Below are 25,192 nucleotides of genomic sequence, written 5' to 3' on the forward strand. Positions count from 1 at the left end.
GTGATTCGGTCATAGAAGGTTCCATACGCAAACCGTAGGGAAATAAAACGATTGTTAGTATTTTACCTGTTATCCAGCCGCATGTTTTGTTTTTGTTTTTTTGTTCAAATGTATTTTCGCGATGTCACCGATGTTTTCTAACCGAATTCAATTTGCCATTCCGGACAGTTAAATAATGTGAGATTATGAAAATACAAAATACAAAAATTAAAAAAAAAAAAAACGACATTTACATCTTCCCCTTATTGTTTGCCACGGGAAAGAGTTACATCCGGAGTGCTTGCTGTATGTTTTTGCTTATCAACCCCATTTCTAGCTGTTGAAAAACTAGCCTTACCTATGCTTTGTTTTACCACAAAATCTAACTGAACAGGCCAGATATTACGAACCGATTGACCGACAGGCAGTAACACTACGCTACCGCCGAATGAAGCCACGCCTCCTTCCCTCGCCCTGCGGTGATGTCAGCTGGTGACGCGCTGTGGACTGGCTTGTGGCTCAAAATCCACGTGTAGGGTAGGTCTCGGTGGCGTGAATTTTTTTTTTTTTTTAACCTCTGATGATATATCAACACGAAAATTGAGCTGCCGTTGGATTTCCATTTCGATCTGCAATGTCTGCTAAGCTGTTATCCGTAAACGGCTCAGTTTTCAAATGTTTGAAAACTCTGCACAATCGTTCGGCACGAGGGTTTGGGTAAGACGTTTCAGATAATTTAGCATCCTGATCAGTCAAGTTTTGTCAGCAGCGAAAGTATCGTTAGCGCAAGGGATAATATATGCATTATGCCTTTCTTTGTGCATTTTTTTTTTTTTTCAGCGTTGGAGCTGCTTCTCTTGGTTCCGTGAGTTTAAAGGGTCGCAGTTGTCTCACATTGAAAGATTTCAGCTCAGATGAAATCAAGAGGCTGCTGTGGGTGTCAGGGGATCTAAAACATCGGATCAAGCACGAAAAGCAGGTGTCTTACTTTAGCTATCTAATACTGACTTTAGTGTCCATTTGTTAAGTTCTACTGTGCAGCCTCTTTGGGTCAGCGAAGGGCACTGGCTGTTCTTTCTATTTCAGTATCTTCCTGTTCTGCAAGGAAAGTCGATTGCTATGATTTTTGAGAAGAGGAGCACCAGAACAAGAATGTCCACGGAAACAGGTGTCAGTTTTTTTTATGGAAGCATCTACACTGGTGTGGGCCATGGGGCTCAGTTACACATTCACATGAATAATAATGGAAGGGACCACGCCAGGCTAACTTTTATAAAGGAACTAGTTAGTTTCCAAGTGTTATGTTTACACAAATGAGCTACACGGAATCTTCCCTTTATTACATTTATCTGAACACTCCTACAAAAGTGTATCCTCATACTGTTAGCTGGGCTGATACTACTCCTCAAAGTCATTGTTGAAATGGACACAAAAGAACTGCTGAAAGGTGAATTTCAGTACATCCCTGGAACAAAGCACTCTGCCTCTGAACAGCTATTTTCACTCCTCTCTTTCCCTGTACTGTCCCAGGTCAAAACTTAACATTGTTCTTCACTTATTTGATTTAAATACTCGTGCATTTTTCAAGCATTATTTGGCTTTTAGGGGAACTGAAGTTGACTTAATATCATACTCCCAGGTTTTGCCTTGCTGGGTGGACACCCCTGTTTCCTCACCTCTCAGGACATCCACCTGGGAGTGAATGAGAGCTGCAAAGACACAGCTAGGTGAGTCTTATGATTTCACCAAAAAAAAAAGTAACGTATTGAAATGTCTCTTTTGGGTACCTATTCTACTTTTTATTTTTAGTGTAACTGTCCTTTACACATAATCATACCAGTGAGCTTTTCAGGTTGACAACAATCTTCTGATTTTGTTCATTGCTGCATTAATCATTGAAGGGAAAGAACAGCATTTCCCAACCAGATTTCCACCCCTAATTCAGCATATGAACCACATCCCCGTGGGTGCAAGTAATCTCCAAGCTTTCTCCACAGGGTTCTCTCAGGACTCTGTGATATTGTCTTGGCTCGAGTGTACAGCCACTCCACGTTGGAGGAGCTGGATAAGGAGGCCTCCATCCCCATCATCAACGGTCTGTGTGACCTCTACCACCCAATCCAGATTCTGGCTGACTTCCTGACTTTACAGGTATTGCAGCCTTTCAGTTTACTACAGTTTTCATCCAGTAAATTATAATCACGTAGTGTTTTCTAAATTACTACCATCCTCCCTCAGGAACATTATGGGTCCCTTAGTGGATTAACAGTGAGCTGGATTGGAGATGGCAACAACGTCCTCCACTCTTTCATGATGACTGCAGCCAAACTGGGAGTTCATCTTAAGATTGCCACACCAAAGGTTTGCCTCTTTTTACCATCATGTGCGTTTGACCTCTATTTTAGTTCACTTATCTTCTTGTTTGTAGATTCTTGTTTTGTAGTTTGCAGGTATAGATTCATGCAGTCAACCATGGGCATCTCATCTCCGCAGTCTTGTGAGAGGAGATGTTGTGGTTCTGTTATTGTAATGTGCATCATTATGCCTGATCAGAAGCAAAACTAAAACTGTATCTGCATTCACAGGGGTATGAGCCAGATAAGAGCATTATTCAAGAGGCACAGAGACTCTCCAGAGAGGTGAACTCCACTTCAGGTGTCATTATTATAAACAGACCTGTGGTCAAAGGACTTCTTATGAATTAATATGACTTTGCATTTTCTCTCAGCATGGGACCCAGCTTGTTCTTACCTCTGACCCAATGGAGGCTGCCCATGGCAGCAATGTTTTGGTCACTGACACCTGGGTCAGCATGGGACAAGAGGAGGAGAAGAATAAGAAGCTCAAAGACTTTCAAGGCTATCAGATTACAATGCAGGTAAAGAAGGACCTTATTTTAGTATTATTATTGAAGGCAGAATCCACATTTTTTAAAATTTTTTTAGAATCTCTTTTTGGTGTAGAAATCAATATGGACCACCCACAAACATGCCAGTAGCTTTCGGTAAAATTAGCAGTTGCCTGGGACTGTTCCTACACTGGTCCCTTTTGACAGCCGTACACACACACACTATGACAGTAAGCAAATCAGTTCAGTGAAAAAGTAATTCTTCGTCTCAAACAAGCTCCTTTCTGACCAGCTGTTGCACTGGCTTTAAACAAAGCAGCCGCATTTAACCTTCTGCAAGCTGCCTGTATGGTAAACTACAGACTTCATCCAATATATAAATAAGGAAGCAAAGTTAAAATAAAACTAGATGCAGTTTTATAAAATGCTTTGCACAGTACATTATTACATGCACAAAACTGGCAGGGTGATATTATCTGGAAAAATGCATAATAATTAATTTGGTCAATAAAAATCCCGTATTTCTAGAACTATGCATGGGCAAAGGCACTAAAAATGAATTCTGGACAATTGTGATAGGATTAAAGCCAAAATGATTCAGCAGAGCATGCACAGGGATTCTACGTTGGTTTCTTTTCTTCCTTTATGTTATGTCACCAAGTGTTTCCACACACCTATATAAGACAAATTCATTAACAACTTCATGGTTTGGCTCTGGTTCATTACAGACAGGAAGTGTGGCCAAACCAGACTGGACCTTCCTGCATTGTCTCCCCCGTAAAATGGAGGAGGTGGATGACCAGGTATTCTACTCCTCCCGCTCCCTCGTCTTCCCTGAGGCTGAGAATAGGAAGTGGACAATCATGGTGAGATGAAACACTATTATGGTTTTGCTGTAAACTCGTAAGAGTTTAATTTGATCCTGTCAGAATAGTCTTTGCCTCCAGCATGTAGAGGATATTAATCAGCATGCGTCTCCTCTCTTTCAGGGTCTGATGGTTTCTCTTCTGACTGACTACACTACACAGATCCCCATGCCAAAGTTTTAACTTCAGGTCTTAAAGTGGCTTGTTACTCGTGTTGTCATCGTGTATGACAGTCATACTGCAGGTGCCGCTGCAGTTGGGGCTGATTTCTTGTTCACTGTCAGATTACACCCATTCATTGCACCACGACAAAGACTAGAACGATCACCCAAAAGTAGTATGTTTACGTTGTTTATTTCACTTGCTGATTTAGAGCACAGATAACACGGTTTGCCTTGTCTCGCTGTTCAATAGGAGACTAGCGCCGTGCAAAGTTATCTGTTTACATGCTGCATATACTGTGATTGAGGGCGAGGATTAGGGGGGTGCACGAGGTTTACAGTGAGAATGACGTGGTTAGATGTGTGTTACTGAAAAAGAAAATATTACTTATCCTTTTTTCAACTTGTTTAACATGACTTCACAAAATTCTCCAACAGCAACTCGTACAAGAAATCAGCCAAAGCTTACCATACCTTTTTACATGTTTTTTTCATATATATATATACATTACTTACTGCAGACTGACCTGAGTATTTTTTAGTTTCAGTTTTACATTTTTGAATCAGCACAGTAAGAAAATCATCTTGTAGATTTGAATAGAAATGGACTTGTGAAAGGTAATCCACAACATCAGTCTGGATCACATGTAATCATATACACAGTTAAGATCAGCATAGCCCCCCTAGCCCCCCCCCCAAATAACTTTTTAATTTTAAAGAAAGTTTACACTACTTAGCGAATGGGCTTAAAATGGACACAAACTCAGGTATTGTAGATTTGTAGATATCTTAATGCAAATGAACATTGTGTTATAATACGAATATCACTACCATCTGGTTAAACATGTTTTTATGTAATTTTTTTTAAGTATCAATCTATACACATGTGCCTTCTACATCATATTCTCTGCCTTTGTAATGCTGCCTCTGAGTTTTGTCCCTCAAGAGCCCTTGATGCAGAAAAGATGAAACAAGACTAATAGAATCAAATTGTTGTTCAAACACTATAAATAAAGATATCACACACTATTCAGTAAGTAATTTCAGTCCATAGTCTCTAGTAGTCCAGTTTTTGTGTCTGTGGAACCACAGTAGTGGTCAGTTTAGTAATTCGGGACTCTCTTTATATTAAGAGCTATACTTATAAGCATCTCCGGAAGCCAAGAGTTATCCCTACTTACTTGCTTCTACTTAAGTATGATATTACAAATGTGAGGATTTGCCATTTTCCCTTTTAAGAATTTAATTCAATTTTAATCATTTTAAAGTTTGGACCTTTGGTCGGAGAAAACAAGCATTGTGAAGATGTCATTTTGGGCTCTGGGTAATTGTGATTTCTCTCCACTTTCTGAATTTTTACAAACCAAACCATTTATTAATCAGGAGATAAATCCATAAGGAGTATACAGTGCTGTGAAAAAGTATGTGTCCCCTTCCTGATTTCTTCTTTTTTTGCATATTTGTTACACTTAAACGTTTCAGATCATCAAACTAATTTCAATATTAGACAAAGATAACCTGAGTAAATTCAAAATGCAGTTTTTAAATTAAATTTTTTTTTATTAAGGGAAAAAAGCTACCCAATCCCACATGGCCCTATGTGAAAAAGTAATTGCCCCCCCTTAATCAATCGATTAACCACATTTTTTTGAAAGCTGAGTTCAATTTCACAAGCCACACCCAGGCCTGATTACTGCCAGACCTGTTGAATCTAGAAATCACTTAAATAGAACCTTTCTGACAAAGTGAAGTAGCCTTGAAGATCTCAAAAAGCAGCACATGTTGTGGCGATCTATAGAAATTCAAGAACAGATGATAAACAGTCATTGACGTCTATCAGCCTGGAAAGGGTTACAAAGCCATTTCTAAGGCTTTGGGACTCCAGAGAACCACGGTGAGAGCCATTATCTACAAATGGAGGAAATTTGGAACGGTGGTGAGCCTTCCCACGAGTGGCCGGCCTAGAAAAAATTACTCCAAGAGCGCATTGATGACTCATCCAGGAAGTCACAAAAGAACCCAGACGAACTTCTAAAGAACTGCAGGACTCACTTGCCTTAGTTAAGGTCAGTGTTCATGATTCCACAATAAGAAAGAGGGCAAAAATGGGATCCATGGGAGAGTTCCAAGGCGAAAACCACTGCTGACCAAAAGGAACACAAAGGCTCGTCTCACACTGGCCAAAAACCATCTTGATGACCCCCAAAACTTTTGGGAAAATATTCTGTGGACTGACGAGTCAAAAGTGGAACTTTCTGGAAGGTGTGGTTCCTGTTACATCTGGCGCAAAAATAACACAGAATTCTGCAATAAAGCCGACGTACCAACAGGCAAGCATGGAGGTGGTGGTGTGATCGTCTGGGGCTGCTTTGCTGCTTTGGGACCCGGACGACTTGCCGTAATCGATGGGACCATGAATTCTGCTCTTTACCAGACAATCCTGAAGGAGAATGTCCGGCCATCAGGTCGTGACCTCAAGCTCAACCGCACTTGAGTTATGCAGCAGGACAATGATCCGAAACGCACCTGTAGGTCCACGTCTGAATGGCTCTAGAAAAACAAATTGGAGATTTTGGAGGGGCCTAATCAAAGCCCAGACTTAAACTCGATTTGAGATGCTGTGGCATGACCTTAAACAGGCAGTCCATGCTCAAACCCTCCAATGTGGCTGAAATTAAAACAATTCTGCAAAGAGTGGGCCAAAATTCCTAAACAGCAATGTGAAAGACTCATTGCCAGTTATCGCAAACGTTTGCTTGCAGTTTTTGCCGCCAAAGGTGGCACAACCAGTTATTAGGTTCAGGGGGCAATTACTTTTTCACATGGGTGATATAGGTTTTAAATAACTCTTTACCTTCAATAAATGGAATGATCATTTAAAAGCTGCTTTTCTGTTCACTCATGTCTGCCTTGAATTAAATGCTCTTTGATGATCTGAAACATTTTAAGTATGACAAACATGCAAAAATAGTAGGAAGGGGGCAAATACTTTTTTTCACAGCACTAATCATTAGTTGCAGGGCCCTGATCTTAACATCATGGAATCAGTCTGGGATTACATAAAGAGAGAAGACAATGAGACAGTCTCGATCCACAGAAACTGGAAAATTCTCCAAGATATTTGGAACAACCCACCTGCCAACGACCTTTAAACGTGCACAAGTGTACTGAGAACCGGTGCTGCTTTAAAGGTGAAGGGTGGTCAAACCAAGTAGTGATTTGATTGAAGATTTTTCTTTTTCTGTTTACTGCACTTTTCATGAGGTTAACTGATTAAATAGAATCTATTAATTGCATTATTTGTGACAGCATCCTCAATGTACTTGGTGCCTAAAACTTTTGAACAGTCATGTATAATAAAACATTCACAGGGGACATTGTTCTTCACTGAGTACCTTTTTTACCTTTTGATACTCAGTACATTTTTCTTATTACATACACTTAAGTAACTTTTTCAATGCAGGATGTTTAGTTGGATTAATGGAACCTTTTTAGTGTGTTGTTAGTACCTTTTTTACTTAAGTAGAGGATTAATACTTCCTCCACATCTGTCAAAATGATCTGAAACTGCCAGGGACCCTCTTTGCAGCAGGGTTTGGGACTATGATGGTTACTTCTACATTCTACACTCAACGCACTGAATCTTATGAAAACATGCAAATAGAGAATACACAAGCAAATTGAGAAAACATTCACCAATTTGACAGATGCTGCAAAGTGAGGAAAACGCAACAAAATACTGAAACACACTGCAAATACACAAAATGGTGTTTCTATACACATAGCGTTATTGCGTTATAACAGAGGTGTTTCTTTTATTTTCTCCAGCCCACTCATATCAATGAGGTTAAGCTAAATAAAATAAACACCTCTCTGTATAATGTGGCACAGTTCTACAGCATCTATAATGATCATACAGTTAAATCAACACCTCCTTTAAAAAAACGTTTCAGTGAAAACTGAACCGTCATGAAGAGAAGATTTATTGCGGGGCTGCTGTATTAAACTACGTTAGTTTCAGCTGGGTTTACCTAATAAACTGCCAAATGCTGCGCATGTGTTGTCAAATTGGTGAAATTAATGTCTTGTGATTTTGTCTATTTGCATGTGTGTTTTTTTTTTTTTTTTTTTTAATTGCAGTGCATTGAGGAACAACTATACTATTATTATTCTGTCCACCCTCTGCAGGTCTCAGCACAGTTCAATTCGTGGTGTAACATGCGGTCAGACTGCGCCATCCTTCGGCCGGATTCGGTACCGCCCCGGTTCTCATTGGATAACGGAAGATGACGAGTTTGTGCGGGAAGCTTTGATCCATGTGGGTGGTCCAGCCGGATAAAAGTGTCGCTTCATTCACAAACACCACTAGCCTGTTAATTAAATGAACAGACACGCATTTATTGAGTTAGTTGTTTTTTTTTTGGAAACATTAGTGCAGACGCCTTCACTACATGTTACACCAGAAGCTGGATAAAATGTACTCCTGAAGGGGTTTTCAGCGCCTGCAGTGTCGTGATGATTTTAAGAAAAGAAAAAAAAGCGCACACATTGCATGTACTACCATAACAAGCTACGAGGGAAATATCTGCCACAGTGCTTATAGAAGGGCAGCATAAGGCAAATCCCCTCGGCGACCACCCACACACTCCGGAGGAGTCTGCTGGGAGAAGGAGCTGAAGCGGAGGTGGGAGGAGGACGCCATTGCAGCCGCAGCTGGCCGCCTGTGAATCGGCTCAGACGTTACCACACTTCACGGTGTTCAGGATCCTTCAAGAGGTTTTTTCGGGCTCAGCTCTCGGTTGGTGGATGATAGTGTATAAAAAGACAAGTACGATGGACGTTTTGTCACCGCGGAGGAGAAAATGTGGAGCCACGGAGCCGAGCCAAAGCAGGTAAAGAGGGATAAGTGGCCGTGTTTTGGGGGAAGGAGAGGGGGGGACAATGGGAGAAAGTTTTAGCTAACCCCAGCTAACTAACGGTTGTTGTTTTAGCTAGCGTTACTGTTAGCGAGCGGTAACTTTTATAAAGTATTTATTCGTTAGCAGTGAGCTGTGCAGAAAGCTAAGATGTCGCTAAATACTATGTTTCAAGGTTTACTTTTACTGCCATCTTCTCACTCCAAAAAAAACCCCTTAACCGCGCTGAGAGATGGCAACAGATCTGCTGCAAAATAATCTTAACTAACGAGGCTAGACACATTTTCACTACTTTATTTGGCTCAAACCTGAGCTCTGAACACACATGATTTTTAGCCTCCAGGCTCTTGAGTTGGGTGCAAAGCTTGTAAATAAGTATTGGCTCAGTTACACTTCCCGTGATTAACCTGATTCCTGAAGATGGTGAAAATATAAACCAGTGCCAGAGGAAGTAATCCACAAATTAAACGTTCTCTGGTTCCAGCCTCCCAAATGTGAGAATTTGCTGTTTTTCTTAATACCTACCATGTCAGTAAATCGATTATTTTAATGTTTTAATTTGAAGGTGGTTTTAACAACTTTAGACGGTGTCGGGTAATTTAATTTATACAAATGGGTCACAAACTAGTCATGTTTTTTTGTATGTAAAATCCTAATCTCTATTGAAACTAACTATTTAATACAGCTTTCAGATAAATGTAGTGGAGTAAAATGTTAAACATTTCCCTCTGAGATGCAGGGAAGAAGTAAAAAGTAGCAGAAAAGGGAAATGCTTAAAGTACAAGTACATTTAAACTGTACCTGAGTACATTACTTGAGTAAATGTACTTGTTTGCATGTTTTAGCACTTTTACTAAAAATCACATGTACTACACTTAACAATTTCTGGCAGCCATTGGTTTCAGTTAATTTCTGTGCATTAAGAAAATTTAATAGCAGACTCTTGAAACTTGCTCGAGATGTTTAATCCATCCAATTCTTCAATTATCAAGCAAAAAGGCCAAACATTCTCTGGCTCCAGCTTCTTAGATGTCAGGATTTGTTGCTTTTCCATTTGTTATATCATTGTAATTTAAGTATCATTGGGTTTTGGGCTGTTGGTTTGATAGAACAAGCATTTGGAAGAAGTCACCTTGGGATCTGGGAAATTGTGACGGACATATATTCACTATTTTCTGACACTGTATAGACTAAATGATTTAAATACACAACAATAAAGTGACATGCATTAAGTTAAACCTTATATTTACTGTTATGGATTATGCAACTATGGAACTGTAGGAAAAATACACCAGAAAATTGAACTGTACACTTTGTATTTAGAAATGTTAAGTACAGCACATGATTTGGAGTTAAGGAGCTAAAACATGCAAACAAAGTGGTGGGGTCTTTTTAGCTAAGATTTTAGCAATTCTTTCTATGTAATATCCTTTTTATCATTTTTCTTTCTATCAATGTCTTGCTCCTCAGCAGTCTTCTATCATTCCTTCACCTGTCCAGTGGCCCAATCTTTCACCATGAACACCAGTAGGAATTGCACCGCGGTGGGGAATGGTGAGGGTCTGGCTGCCCTGGAGTCAGTCTCCATTGTGACCATCACGCTCCTCGCCTGCCTGGGGAACTTCTTGATTGTGGCCACCCTCTATCGCAGGCCTTATCTGCTCACACCCAGCAACAAGTTTGTGTTCAGCCTGACCCTTTCCAACCTGCTGCTGTCCATGCTGGTGCTGCCGTTCGTGGCCGTGAGCTCGGCAAAGAGAGAATGGGTGTTTGGGGTGGTGTGGTGCAACTTCACCGCCCTGCTCTACTTGCTCATCAGCTCTGCCAGCATGCTCACCCTTGGAGCTATCGCCATTGACAGGTTAGAGCCGAATAATGATTGTAGGCACTTGCTTAATCATTGGTAGTGTTACGTCTTGTAGAATAATAAGTGAATGTTGTGTCCTTAAACCTGCATTGATAGTTTTTTATTTGGCCACTTTGGCGCAGTGCAACAAACTGTAGACACAGTTTTGAGTTGTGTGTTTGACCACCTGATGAATGTCCAATAGTCACTTTCATTTTAGCTCTATTTTGCTCTTCACCAGCTCCTGAGAAAAATATCTGGCTCTTCAGCTGCTAAATGCACCACTATGTTCACCGACTCGTCGCTATTTTCCAAGTTTGCCATTTAGGGTTGGGGAGGTTTTGTACTGTAGATTTATGTGAGGTTTTTCAGTGACCCAAAACAGTAAAGTTTCAGGATGTAACAAAGCTTTTTTTTGTAAACAAAAGGTGATGGGAATTGCAGTTGGGTGATAATTCTCACTACAAGCACCTTCTCTCACATTAAACATGATACATTACTCATGTGATCCATTTTTAATATAGAAATTTTGATTGATACAACTTTAAATTCAAATTTAAAACAGTTGACGATTTTTATGCAGAGAAAGCAGCGGCCTAAGAGTTAAAGAGGAACGTTTTTGTTACCAGAATTTGTTCCCATGCTCTTGATCATGGCAATTAACCACAACCACCGGTGCTGCTGCTCATTGGCCAGTGGTATCAGATTGTGATCATATTAGGCAGCTTCAACGTCTTAGTGAGTGTGAGGCAGGGTATTGCTGAGAGGGAATGTTTGACCTCCTAAATTCATCACATTTGTTCCATCGTGACTGTAAAAAGAGGGACATTACTGTTTTTGCAATTGTGGCCCAGTATTTGGAGCAGCATTTTCATGGTCAAAACATAACAAAAACAAAAAACGTTGGTTCTGTGCATACAGTAGAAAGTTTGGCCCCTATATGTGGTACATCTTGTGTTGATTTTTGAAGTGAAATGAAGTAAATACACCCCCTGCCACACAGACATTAAAAGGAGCTTTTCATAAAATGTTAATGGGTGTTAGTTTTTGTTTCATGAACTTAGAAAATACTTTTACATAGAACAATGTCTATTGGCTTTGTTAACTTGACAAAGCAGGGAGAATAGTTTCAGCAAAAGAGATTCATTAAAATCAAATGTCTAACGCTCACCAAGGTGGAAGTGTTGACTTGAATTTGCATTCATTTTACTTTTTGAAACTGGTTTGTTAAATTGAATTCCTGTTTTTATGGACAAAACATCTGTATGAGAATAGCAGGAACGTGATTACATCTGTCACGGTTGGTATAAAAGTGAACAACAAAATATGCGGTAGATAGTTTCATTCCACATGCAGTGATAATATCCCTTACTGGGTGACAACAGTTACCATCTTTTGTGAAAAAAATTATTTAATAAAAGCCAATGAATAGGGATTTTTTTTTTTTTTTTTTTTTTTCATATTCTGGGAGGAACTCTTTTTTTAGTATATGTGAACTGTGTCTTTACCTCATTATAATTACAAAGCATCTCCACATTTTGATGTGCTATTTTTAGTTAACCTTCTTCAGTGAGTAAGAGATTTGACATTTTTCTGCTGTTCGTGGCTCTGGAAGAAACACGTTCATGTTCACAAACTCGTTCCCTTTAAGATCAGCCTGTAGCCTTGTAAATGAAATTAGTTAACCACACACTTAGGTCGTGGAATTTTTCTGGCGATATTTTTCAGCTCAAGTGACAAGCATTAGACAGGCTTACACAAAGTAACGTCAAATATCCACTGACATGAATGCACCATTCATCTGCAGAGCCAAGATTATTTCCATTGATTTCTTATTTTTAGAAATAAGAAACTGACATAGTACATAGTTAATCGGCACATACTAAACCCCGTTTTAGTATTTTAAGTCAGAGATTTTTAAGAAATAGGGTTCGGTATCAAACTTTAGTACTTTATAAGTACCAAGCAAAATGTGTTTCCAGCTCCAAGTATCGAAAAAGTAATGAAAGTTGGCATCAAGTGTCAGAATAGATTCTTAAGTTCCTTTGCTTATTAACTGATTAGATATTTAATGTGTGCAGTAATAGTTTTAATAATTTAAGACTGTATTATATTTAGGCAAAGTTCTTGTTTGGCTGCTTTGTGTTATGACGAAATAAAACACTGATGCATTTGGGAAGCAAAGCTTTTTTTTTTTTTTTTTTAAATTTAATTTAAAAAAAAGGAGAACATGTTTATATTCCTCAATACGAGATAGCAAAATATAAAATGTATCTTTTGTTATCAGTACTATAATTGGGGAATCATACTGGCACCAGCATCCAAAAACTTCAAACTATATCCAGCCCTATTAATAAGTAGTATGCTCTAAAAGAACATAATTTACTAAGAATAGTTCTAACAAAATTATTGTCATCAATCTTTGATTTGCTTAACTGTTTAAGTAATTGTGTAAAAAGAGGACTACAAACATTCCCTTCTTCAGGATTGTCTGGTTTTCTCTGTTTTATATCATTGTAAATTTAATATCTTTGGGTTTGGATTGTAAAAGGTCATTTGAAGACGCCCCCTGGAGAAACTAACAGAATTTGTTGCCGTTTTCCTAAATGTTAGACACCATAGGATTAATCTATCACTAAGAAAAAGAATCAACAAATGAATCAATAATGAAAATAATACTAGATTACAACCCTAATTAAGACTTTATATGTAGACGCATTGCACTTAGTATGTTGGAATAGCATTTAATACCACTTAGTTCAAATATGTTGTTATTCTTGTTGTCAGGGATCACAAAAGGCTGTAAAAATGTAGTTACTAAGACCTACTGTCAATTTTCTCTGTGGCATACAGTCCACACTGTTGTCCTAATTACCCCAAGCACCTTTGGGAATTTATGATTACAGTGCATGTTTTTGTTCTCCCACCAAGCCCCTCTCTTTCTGCTGTGTTTGCAGCTTTTCAGAAACACTTTACAGCATTGTTTGTTTTGGGTTTTTTTTTCTGGGGGGGCTTTAGTTTCTGTATCACACATTCACACCTGAGCTGTCTCTGTGCTACTTGAACCAGAAGGATGCCTTGAGAAAGGTGTTAAGTTTCCCTATTCAGTGGTTTTCTCACTACTTTCCTCTCTTGTCACAACAGGTACTACGCAGTACTGTACCCAATGATTTACCCCATGAAGATCACAGGAAACCGGGCGGTCGTGGTCATCGCCTATGTGTGGTTACACTCTTTGGTTGGCTGTCTGCCTCCTCTGTTTGGCTGGTCCTCCTTCGAGTTTGACTGCTTCAAGTGGACCTGTGTTGCGTCTTGGCACAGAGAGCCGAGCTACACAGCCTTTTGGGTCACCTGGTGCATCCTCCCCCCCCTTTTCATCATGCTGGCCTGTTACGGTGTCATTTTCCGCGTTGCCCGCATGAAAGCTCGTAAAGTACACTGTGGAACTGTTGTTGTGGCGCAGGATGACTCCACTGGAGCCCAGAGGAATGGACGTAAGAACTCAAGCACCTCAACTTCCTCTAATGGGAGCCGGCGGAGCCTTGTGTACGCAGGGAGCCAGTGCAAAGCATTCATCACCATATTAGTGGTGATAGGCACCTTCCTCATGACCTGGGGGCCGTATATAGGCGTGGTGTGTACCGAAGCTTTGTGGGGACAGGGGAGTGTTTCCCAGGGGCTGGAGACTCTCGTAGCATGGCTTTCCTTCTGCAGCGCAGTGTGCCACCCACTCATCTATGGTCTGTGGAACAAAACGGTGAGGAAGGAGCTACTGGGGATGTGCTTTGGAGACCGCTACTACAGAGAGTCGTTTGCCACTCGGCAAAGGACGTCCAGACTCTTCAGCATCTCCAACAGAATCACAGGTGGGAGAGTTTTACATACAGATCAGAAAGAATGAGAAAGTTGGTATATCTCTGACTTCTTTATATTAAAATATCAAATCGGAGACCAAAAATCAGAATCAGCTTTATTGGTCAAGCATATTTACACATACAAGGAATGTGACACTGGTTTCCAGTGGCTCTCAATGTACGTACACACGGTACCAAGAACAATGTTCAGGTAGCTGCACAAAGAAAGCCAGCCAAAACGAGACAACAAAGCTCAGGGCTGCAGTTAACAATTGTTTTCATTATCAGTTAATCTGCTGATTACTTTCTCGATAATTTGTCTATAAGGTGTGAGAAAGTAGTGGAAGCTGTCTGCCGTACTTTCCCAAAGCTCAAGACGCTGTAGTCACATTGCTTGTTTTATTCCAACAGTCCAAGAAGCAAAAATATTCAGCTTACAATCAGATATGACAAAGAAAAGCAGCAAATCATCGGATTTGATTAGTTTTAGTCAGCAAATGTTTGGGGTTTTTGTTTGAAAAATAATTAAAACTATTAATGGGTTATCGAAAGGGTTAGCAATTTCTTTTCTGCTGATCAACTAATCGATTAAGCGGCTCATCGCCGCAGCTCAAACAAAGCTGAGCAAAGATAAGCCAACACAAACGTATAAGTCTTACGTACAAGGAACTAGTTACAATGTCCATATATAGGTTAAACTGTAAACAGTGAAAAAATAGTGCAAAGGTGGGCGTTAGTGCAGAGTTCTGGAATAAATATTGAATTGGTAGTGTAATAAATTACTTATGTACATACAATGAGTGATCTATTTATATTATATGTATGTATACATATTTTTGTAGTGTATACAAACCCTGCTTAGATTTCCATTCCTGTTATTTTGTGTGTTCTATGTATGTATGTATGGTGTATAAGAACTTGCTTGTGTTCTTTCAGACTTGGGTATGTCCCCACACCTGACTGCCATGCTGGCGGGTGGAGGGCATCTGTTAGCCCCTGGGAGCAGCACAGGAGATACTGGCTTCAGTTTCACTCAGGACTCAGGTAAGAGTTGCACACAGGAAGCAGAGGGATTTAGAAGAAGACTCCATCAGTGTGTCCCAAATCCATCCTATATACTAATTCTAAACAGTGTTTACTATATACTTACCTTCATAGTATGCTGTTTTAGCAGTGAGTATGCCAAAAAAAAAAAAAAAGATATCAAACTGAAAGGTAATGATACAATACATGCAATGTCAGCTGTCACTCAAACTGTGACTTTGGAAAGTCTCTGCCAATTTAACTTTATTTAGGGTTTACTTTTTGCAACTGAGTAGCTCCTCCATTTCCTTTGTGCATTGTGTTGTGGGAGAACAGCGTGCATCAACAACCCCCTAAAAAAAAAAAAAATCGACCGCATTTGGTATGAATTCTGGCTTCTGTCTGATACTACATGTGATACAACTAAATCAACACCTGATATCAGGGCTGGATGATGAATTGAATCGATCAGATTATTGACATTATGAATCTCCGAACAACCTAAATTTTACTCAGTTATTTGCAATCAATAGATGGTTTGAATTCAAATAAAATACCTACAATAACCAATTACTTCCATGTCCAGTAAACTAAGTACATCACAATGTAGGAGTAGAGAATATCCAACAAAGGCCCTTTTAACTGGTCTGTTTATAATATGTAGGCAAATTATTTGCTCGCTAGCCTGACACAGACCAAGGAGACAAAGGTTTTCTAGTGTTAGTTTTACTGGAAAGTGTGTAAGTGTTTTTTTTTTTGTTTTTTTTTTGGTTGAGTTTGCTTAAAAATCTAAAAAAAATTCTCCATATGCAGACAGTGTTTTCACATGGCCACCAACTCTACTAGGGCTGCAACTAACTATGACTTCCATTATTTATTCAGCTGTTGAGAATTTTCATAGTTGACATTTTATAGAGTAATTGATAGATATTAGAGAAAAAGGCGTAGCACAATTCCTCTGAGCCAAAAGTGGCATTTTTTTAAAAATATCTCGTTTTGCCCAGCAACTAACAACCCAAACCTCAAATACATTCACTTTTAAATTATAAAAAACGGAGAAAAACAGCAAAAATTCTCAAATTTTGAGGAGCTGGAAGCAGAGATACTTTGACATTTTTCTTGACAAATGACTTGAACAGTGAATTTATTTGTTATCAGATTTGCAGGGGATTATTTGTCCGTTATTTGACTAATCATTCCAGCACTACAACTGAAACGATTCATCAGGTTTGGTTGATGCCTACTGGTAGTATAACCAGCAGAAGTTAGATAATCCACGACAGATGTGTGAATTCATGCTATTAAACTGGGGCTATCCTGCTTTTTAAACTCAGCTGTTGATCTGGCTGGCAGATGGTCTTACTAACCCTATTGCATCATACTCCCACAGCTTTGTTACAGTCAGTCTAACATTCCTTTTTCATTGGTCATGTTTTCATTTGAAGATGATGTAAATAGGGCAAGTAATGTCATGTCTAACACAAAGAAATGTCCAATTATCCAACTCATTTGTGTACTTTTCTGGCAGTCAGTGGTATGAAGATGATTTTCCCTTTTTACATTTTGAGTTTTTTGTAAGTTGCTTCTTTCATTTAACCAGGATTTTTGCTTCCCCCACAGGCACAGACGTGATGCTGCTGGATAACTTCTCCATTGACGGCTCCTCCCACCAACAGCAGCAAGGGAATCCGTCCGGGAAGAGGAGGAGCTCGGTCACCTTTGAAGACCAGGTGGAGCATTCCAAAGGTATCCGTCATTTTCCCCCGCACCACAAAAGATTAGAGAGGAGGGAGTTCACTTCATACTCACTGGGGGTTTGAAAAATGAGTTTGTGGTCAGCAAGCTACAAAACAAATCACACTAAACCTAAGATTATGGTAACATTTGTCTAATAGACCTCCCAAATAATTCAGTATCTCCATTTTTCTTCTCAGCTGAAAACACCAACACATCCTCAGTCCAAGTCCACGCAGAGGTACACAAATCTCTTGACACTTTTGCCTCTTGCCTGGCAAAGGCTATAGAGAGTGACGCTAAGCTCACTCTGTTTGGGGAGGGTCTGGCTCTGCCGGGGGGGCTGTTTACGATGAGGGCAGCACCGAGACCCAGATACCTAGACGGTCAGAGACTGAGGCTAGAGAGTATCGATGAAGGGATCGTCAAAGACGACAGAGATGAAGAAGAGCAGGACGTGGAGGAGAAACCAGCCTGAACACAGCTGGTCCGGTACCTTGATGGACATGCTTAGACCATACTCAGTTTATCATTAGTGGACTGTAAGGGTTTCACACCCTTAACACTTTTATATGTGACCTCTCAGAGTGGAGCTTGTCCTGCTCTGTGGTACAGATTATGAAGTCTCGCTATACATAGGTACCCCATACTTGAAATTATTAGGAAACAGGAGGAGGCACATTATTCATTCCACTATGTCGGACCACATCAGTGTCTTTGCAAGCTTTTGTACGGATTAATGTAATTAAATAGGAAGCCTTAACTACTGTAACCTGTCTGATTGTTGTATTAAGATGTTTACTACTATATATTATTGTTATTGTATGTCCTCAGAAATAACAAGAAAACATGCCTCTTTAGGGCTGGGCAGTATGGAAGAATACAGTCATTTCTATCCTCCAAAGGACTCGCAACAGTGTTATCAGATCTCTTTAAAACTTATTCTTAATTTCATTAAGAAAAGTATGTTTGATTCTCTCGTTCAGGTACAGATGAAGAGCCAATTTGTGCTTGTACTGCACATCAATGGTCCACATACACTGTTGTTTCCACTTATTGTGCCTGATTGGGATAGACCTCTTTACCAAACTCTGTGGGTGTGTACAGAGTGTACTTGATTCACACTCTGTGCCCTTTAATGACAGCCAGTTTTGTACTTGAGTCAGTCTTACTGGTCCATTATGACCTCAGGTAGTTCCCAGTATTGCTTCATCCTCCTTTATCCTGATGCTGCATTCACATCACGTTGGATGGATGGGAAAAACTGTGTACAACTTGCAGGCGTTCACATCATCAGACCACTAAAGTGGTCAAAATAAGTGCCAACACCTGTGCATGTGTGCAGGCCTTTAACTTAATAATGAATATATTTTAAAAGTTTGTGAGTCCTTTGGGAGATAACAGTAAGCTTGTTTTTTGTTTGAACTGGGAACGCGGACAAGGTAGATTTGTCTTTTTTAAAGCTTAATGAAAAGTTAGTCAGAAAATAACAGGTGTAAACTTGAATGGCACTCAGAGTATATCCCTTTTTCCAAGGCAAAATATTAATGAAAATGTCAAAAAATTCCTTGATCTGCACCAAACTTTGGTGGGTTCTTCCCTTGCCCATCCCTCCACCGAATGTGGTGCAAATCGGTTCTGTAATTTTTGCGTAATCCTGCTGACAAATAAACAAAAAAACATACACGGGTGAAAACACAACCTCCTTGGTGGAGGTAATAAAATGAACGACTTACGGCGACACTAGAACAAAGCCATTGTACTTAACTACACCTTTGCTTTTCCTACTACGACATGTCTAAATGTCTGCCACTCAGATGGATTGAAAACACTAAACTATAGGGCTTCAATTAATGGTTATTCTCATTATCAATCAATCTGCAAATTATTGGCAAGATTACTTGATTTTTCATTTTGTCTCTAAAATTTCAGAAAACAGGTTTAAATGCCTGTTAGAATGTCCCACAGCCCAATATGACGTCTTCAAATGTCTTTTTGTCTGACCATTAGTCCCTAACCGAAAGATATTCAGTTTATTATCAAGTACGACAAAGAAAGCATCAAATCTTCGACCCTGAAGAGCTGGAACCATTGACTTTTTGATATTTTTGCTCAGATAATGACAAATGACTAGTCTTATCAAAATAGTTGACGATTAATTTTCTGTCAATCAAAAATTGATTAATTGACTAATCATTACAGTTCCACTAAATTGGCTGTAGGTGTAAATACATAGGAATGAATAAAAATCAATTGGTATATGAAACAGACAGAATTTCACGATTGACTTGTGTATTGAGATCCATGAAAGTTATTACAGCGATACAGTATATCTATGTATGGCCCAGCCCTGAGCTTCACCGTATGAACAGAATCTGTGGGCCAACATTTGTAGTATTAGTAAGATACATAAAGAGTGAGGTGTGTTTCTCATTGTGTAGGTACCTGGAATAACAACAGGTATATTAGAAACGGACAGTTCTGACATTTCATGATATTCTGCTACAGACGACTGTGGACATGCACAGTAATTGCACTTGAACATAGCGTGTGTACTTGTTCTCACAGAAACCACTGTCGTTTTATTTCAGAGAAATGCGACCCATCAGAGGCAAAGCAGTATAATAGCAGTGGTGTAGTGAAGACCAAAAACAAGCTCATGAATTAATGAAGTCCAAAATTAGTCATTTGGACAGTAGATTGGTCAGTATATTAATGAAAATGCAGTAGAAAGGGCCCGCATTCTGTAATATTGAGCACATAATGGGCAGTGCAAAGCAACAATGTCAGAAATAAATTACTGCACGTTGCTATATTGGTTACTGAAAGTCAGCTCACTGAAAAAGATTGTGTTCAGTGTCGAATCTGTCGTAAGGAAAAAAAAACTGGTCTTTAACTACAAAACTTAATCTTATTAATTTGGTGGTACATGTTGGTTTACCTCAGTTTATACACTCCATCGTTTCCATTACTATTATAAAAGGAACTGTGAGATTTATAATTAGTAGAGCACAATTCTGGTGCTTCAGTCTTACCTCGTATTTTCATATGTTTGAACAGGTACTACTTTTGTAAGAAAAAGCTGTACACCTGAGAAGTGATGTAACCTTTTGTTTTTCACTATACAGTAACTATTACTACCCATGTTTGCATTAAAGTTTTGTATCAAGACTCTTCTATTAAAAGTTTTTTTTTTTTTTTTTTTTACATAAACTTGTCCGTTTTATGTGCTGCTGTGATTTGAGAAGGTTAACAGGGTGTCTGCAGGTCCTGACAAATCTTAAAGCACTGAATTCAGTTGCCTCAAAAGGCCTTAGAAGTTAATAAAACGTCTTAGAATTAATTTTCAAAGATCTTGAATATTTTTTTCTGGCCTGTTGTGAAGAGTAACATTAGTTATAATTGTTTGTGTGTGGTTGTGGGCAATCGGAAGATCTTGTACCTCCTATAAAATTCAAGTTTAATTTGTTTAATCCTTTGTTCTTGAACTTCAGTCAGCACAAACACTGTTGTTACGACTAGCAGAAGGTAGGACTCAATGGGAAAGTATTTTAAACATAGATAAATTATTTTTTTTAATTGCTTAATCCATCCAATTTTCTGGCACTAACATGGTGCAGGTAATGTTAATTATATTACTGGGAATTATTTTTTATATACAGCTGGGAAGTACAGACAAAATGTGATACAAATGTCAAAGATTAATGTATTTAATAAATAATTGTAGGCCTTATTATTTTCCATCATTCTTTGACCGGTATGACCATCAAAAAGGTTTTTGTTTTTTTTTATTGAATTCTATGTGGTACTGTGAAGAGTCTTAAAAAGTCTTAAATTCAGTTTGATGAACACTGCAGAAAGCAACGTTAGCGTCTTTACGAACAGCTACCAAAATGACAGCCACGTAATCCTGCACACAAAAATGGGGTTCTTGCTGTTTCACTTAGTATCTGTCTAGCCCCAGTGTGCGCCTCCCATGTGTCACCATTACATGCAAGTCATAGAGCTAAGCATCCGATTTTCTGAAAAATAAATACAGAGCAATCGTTGGAGAAAAAAAAAAAAAATGAAGTTTGTTCAACAAGAGTTACTGCTGTTTTAAAAGATGGAACTCCACTGATTTTACCCATCAAAGTCTGTTTACATGTGTTGGCTGTTTTTGCTTGTGCTGAACTTCTCCCCTTGTCAAAATTCTGACAAATTAAGGCGAAGACTTAACGTTTAAAAATAAAAAAAGAATATCAGGAGGTGTGGTGTTAGAAATGAGCTTACCAGACCTCTGTGGCCTGCTTCTCATCTCTGCTTTAGGCTAGTCCATCGATTTTATAGGAGTACAATTCTAATTCAGTTAATTTCCAGAGTCCTAAAAGAGTTGCCTAACCATCTGGATGGGAAAAAAAATTACATCTGTTGCACAAGAACAAAAAAAAGTTGTGAAAATGACGAAGCATGAAGCACGAAGATGAAGCAAACTTAACTGCTTCTGTCTCTTATATTTGTCTTTATCGATGTAGGTATACAACAAAACTGAGTACACCCCTGTGCAATATCACTAAAGACTTAGATGACTCAAAACTGTGCTATCGTACAATAATCTTAGGGTCTTTAAGCTGAAGTGTAGGGTATTTGATTGGATGTATAATTAAAAACAAACGGATTAGATAGAAAATCAACTACGGGCCCCAAAGTAACACCACAAAGCAACAAAAGTTAGTAAACCTGTGATGTAGCCAAGACTAATTAAGATTAATTGCATGAACAAGTTTATAAAAGGAACCTGTGAACGCCACAGTTTTCTCGGTTTTAACGTGGGTCGTGTCTAATGCAACATGGCTCCAAACGGTGAGGAGCTGCCTGAACAAGTGAGAAACCAGATTGTGAGACTTCACAAAGATGGCACAGAGTATAAGAGCATCAGCGGGCTACTGAACACAACATGAAACACAGCTGCAACAGTGGCACAAGTTGCTGTTTGCACAACCTTTCATTGAAAAAAAACAGACAGGTAAGTGCTTCAGACGGTGACAAGGACATTGCGTGAAGCCAACCTCTATGGACAGCGTGCAAGAAAGAACTGCAAGATTAAACTTTGCCAAAGAACATGAAATAAAGTCTAATGAATATTATCAGCACATCCTTTGGTCAGATGAAAACAAAAATAGGTTCGTTTGGATCAGATGGGGTCCGGCGTGTTTGGCGGGGACTTGGCCAGGACCGCCACACTGACCGCACAGTGCCGACCCGGAAACATGGGAGTCGGGAGTGTGCTGATGTGGGGCTGCATGAGCACAACAGGTGTGGGTGAGATGGCACTATGAATGCAGGTTTCTGTACCCAGATACTGAATGAAGAGATGACTACCAGTCTCAAGAAGCTTGGCAGGAGAGGAATTTCCCAACATGACAAAGATCCAAAACACACTATTACCTGGACAAGTATGTCCCCTGACTTGAATCCAACAGAAAACCCTTGGAGTATTCTTAAAGCGGAAGGTAGAGCAACAAAACCCTCCGGCAAAGAGCTGCTGAAAAGAATCACTTGTGAAGAACTGCAGAACATCTCTCAACAGATTTGTGCAAGACTGGTGTCATCCCTGGCCTGTCATAACTCAATTGGTCGATCATTTCTGTTTTCAAATTAATTGACCTCATTCTTCCTGGGCTTTGACTAAAAACAAATACAACTGGAATAAATGTTGAGGATTTTTGATTAATTAACGTGAGTGATAATGACCAGGGCTGTACTCAGTTTTGTTGTATACTGTGTTTTCAAATGCTTTGGTATCTCTGAATACCTGCAGTTAACCCTGTAAGCAATCGGTGTGCAAAGTAGAGACTGTTGTTTTTTTTCTTGAAATAATTTAAATGTATCTGTTTGAGCACTGAACAGTCAGCATTAGCTTTTATCTTCCAGACAGGTGCAGACATCTTGGAGATGCCATTTAGCTTTATTTTTATTTTTTCCAAATACTGTAAAAGATTATAATTTAGTGACGTGACCCTTTGAGGGGAAGAACCTCAGCTCTGTTTCTTTTTTTCTCTTCAACAACAAAATTAAAGCAATCTCCAAGTTTGTTTTACTTAAAGTCCTCGTTCACATGCGTTACTGCCGGAGCAGCACATCAACATTTCTTAGCTTTGTGCTACAAATTCAAAATGTCACACGTTAACACTGATCGAAGCTCACTCTCTCCTAACAAAATAATATTGCACTTAACATCCTTGCACGCCAGCTGACATTATTCTCACACTTTATATATATAAATATATATATATATATGTATACATACATATATATATATTATATATATGTATGTATATATATACACACGCATACTGACGTCCTTTTGCATTCACACAGATGTAGTTTATACTCATACAGAAACATCAGTAAGAAAGTTATCTTAAAAAACACATGGGGGCTAGAAATTATACTAATTTTCAAAAGGAAGTATTCTACACTGTACTTGTACAAATCTCAGGTTTTTTCCAAGTGCTATACAGCAAGAAGAAAGAGTGTTTTCTTTAGCATAAAATGCCAGGGGGCTACTGCTCGTCATCATTTTCCTGGCCCGAACCTTCAGAGCGATCGCCTTCTAGTCGATCTACAGGACGGAAAAAGCAGTTATTAAAGAGAGGGGCGGAAAAAACAAGTCGCACAAGGTCAGCACGGCAAGTAAACAGTTTCAGTACCCGGACAGTAATGAGCACAAACATTCAAACGATTTGAACAAAGTTTAAAAAAAAAAACCACGTGTGTGTGTGTGTGTGTGTGTGTGTGTGTGTGTGTGTTTGTGTACCTGATCTGATGTGATTAAGGGAGGCCAACATTCGGAGCATGAAAGAGGCTGGAACTGTGATTGTGTTTCTCGTTTCCTCTAGCATCAGCTCATTCCGAGTTATTACCTTGAAAGAGGAGGAGAAAGGCGAAAGAAAAAAGGGTGGAGGACTTTGAATCAGGCAGATAACAGGAAGGAAAAGCTTTTGTGCTAGAAAGAGAGGGAAAATCTAACAACAATCCTGGTTTGTTGTGACAGATCTTGAATGACCTCTGGCACTTTACTTCTCATGTAAAAAAAAAAAAAGTAGCTTCAACAAATCTTTTCTCTTTTAAAGAAAAGGGTGTGTTACTCCTGTGTCGTTGTACTGTCTCAGTGTCTGTCATTAGTATTGTTGAGACTCACCGTGAGCACGGTTGTCAGATATTATGTGTACCACTTTCATTCAAGTATTGCAAACAATGCTGGAAGTATTTTAAGATCTTTTGCTACTTTTTTAAAGTAAAAGTATCTTTTAGTACTCGATTACCAGTAAAAGTATTGCACCCCATATCTTACTTAAGTGAAGGTGGAGAGGCATTAGAAGCAAAATAAAGTACCAAAAGAACTCACTATGCAAAGTGGCAACATTTACAGTTTTTTTACTGTTGGGTAGTTTTATAAGATGCATGTAAAATCTTAATATGAAAATGACTATAGATGTGAAATACATGGAGTAAAAAGCACAATATTTCCGTCTGAAATGTGGTGAATAAGAAATATAAAGTGTAACGAGATGAAGACTCAAATAAAGTACAAGTACCTCAAGATTTTACCTCAATAGTCCAGTATTTGAATAAATATACTTTGTTACATCTCCCCACTTACTGTGAATATATTCATGTGGATCCCAGGAAGTAGCTCATGGGGATCTACACAAACCCAGACCCTGATCCGATTCGGTATGTCCACAATGAAATATAACCAGCTCTGCAAATACTCAAAAACAATTGGCTCTCTTCTCAGATGTTTCTCTTCTCCTGTCAGATGCAGAAGACCGGATTTCTACTTCAAACTGATTTCAGTGATCTCCCGTACCTCATCAGCAAGGACTCTGTTGAAAGATGGCGACTCTTCCAGCGGCGACCAAATCTTGATATCATAGTCGATCCCTGAAGAAGCCAGAACTGAAACAGACCAGACAATGA

At 39.1% G+C, this 25,192-nt stretch overlaps 3 protein-coding genes across 8 annotated transcripts in view; 2 read left to right on the forward strand and 1 right to left on the reverse strand.

Annotated features, from left to right (window-relative positions):
* The first annotated feature begins 483 nt into the window (after nt 1–483).
* Nucleotides 484–4,320, forward strand: otc (ornithine transcarbamylase). Its single transcript, XM_040148112.1, has 10 exons — nt 484–696; nt 820–958; nt 1,066–1,147; nt 1,619–1,706; nt 1,977–2,130; nt 2,218–2,340; nt 2,565–2,618; nt 2,708–2,857; nt 3,556–3,693; nt 3,817–4,320. Exons 1-10 carry the CDS (start codon nt 614–616, stop codon nt 3,874–3,876), a joined length of 1,071 nt encoding a protein of 356 aa, XP_040004046.1. The 5' UTR covers nt 484–613; the 3' UTR covers nt 3,877–4,320.
* Nucleotides 4,321–8,048: 3,728 nt separating this feature from the next.
* gpr161a (G protein-coupled receptor 161a) lies at nt 8,049–20,291 on the forward strand. 2 transcript variants are annotated; one of them, XM_040149089.1, is made up of 6 exons: nt 8,049–8,746; nt 10,241–10,631; nt 13,761–14,482; nt 15,407–15,514; nt 17,114–17,239; nt 17,428–20,291. In XM_040149089.1, the coding sequence occupies exons 2-6, from the start codon at nt 10,288–10,290 to the stop codon at nt 17,703–17,705; spliced, it is 1,578 nt and encodes a 525-aa protein (XP_040005023.1). In that variant the 5' UTR covers nt 8,049–8,746; nt 10,241–10,287; the 3' UTR covers nt 17,706–20,291. The 2 variants fall into 2 exon arrangements, with proteins under 2 accessions (XP_040005023.1, XP_040005024.1); XM_040149090.1 differs by having other exon boundaries at nt 10,244–10,631.
* A 122-nt stretch (nt 20,292–20,413) lies between these two features.
* The window catches only part of dcaf6 (ddb1 and cul4 associated factor 6), a 29,546-nt gene continuing 24,767 nt past the window's right edge, over nt 20,414–25,192 (reverse strand). For all 5 annotated transcript variants that reach the window (XM_040149086.1, XM_040149085.1, XM_040149084.1 and 2 more), the window contains 3 exons: nt 25,083–25,171; nt 24,027–24,132; nt 20,414–23,831 (listed from right to left, as the gene is read on the reverse strand). In XM_040149086.1, coding sequence (XP_040005020.1) covers nt 23,773–23,831; nt 24,027–24,132; nt 25,083–25,171 — 254 coding nt within the window. In that variant the 3' untranslated portion in view covers nt 20,414–23,772. The remainder of the gene's footprint in view (nt 23,832–24,026; nt 24,133–25,082; nt 25,172–25,192) is intronic.

Source organism: Xiphias gladius, chromosome 16 (genome assembly GCF_016859285.1).
Source record: "Xiphias gladius isolate SHS-SW01 ecotype Sanya breed wild chromosome 16, ASM1685928v1, whole genome shotgun sequence".
Classification (NCBI taxonomy): Eukaryota; Metazoa; Chordata; class Actinopteri; order Istiophoriformes; family Xiphiidae; genus Xiphias; species Xiphias gladius.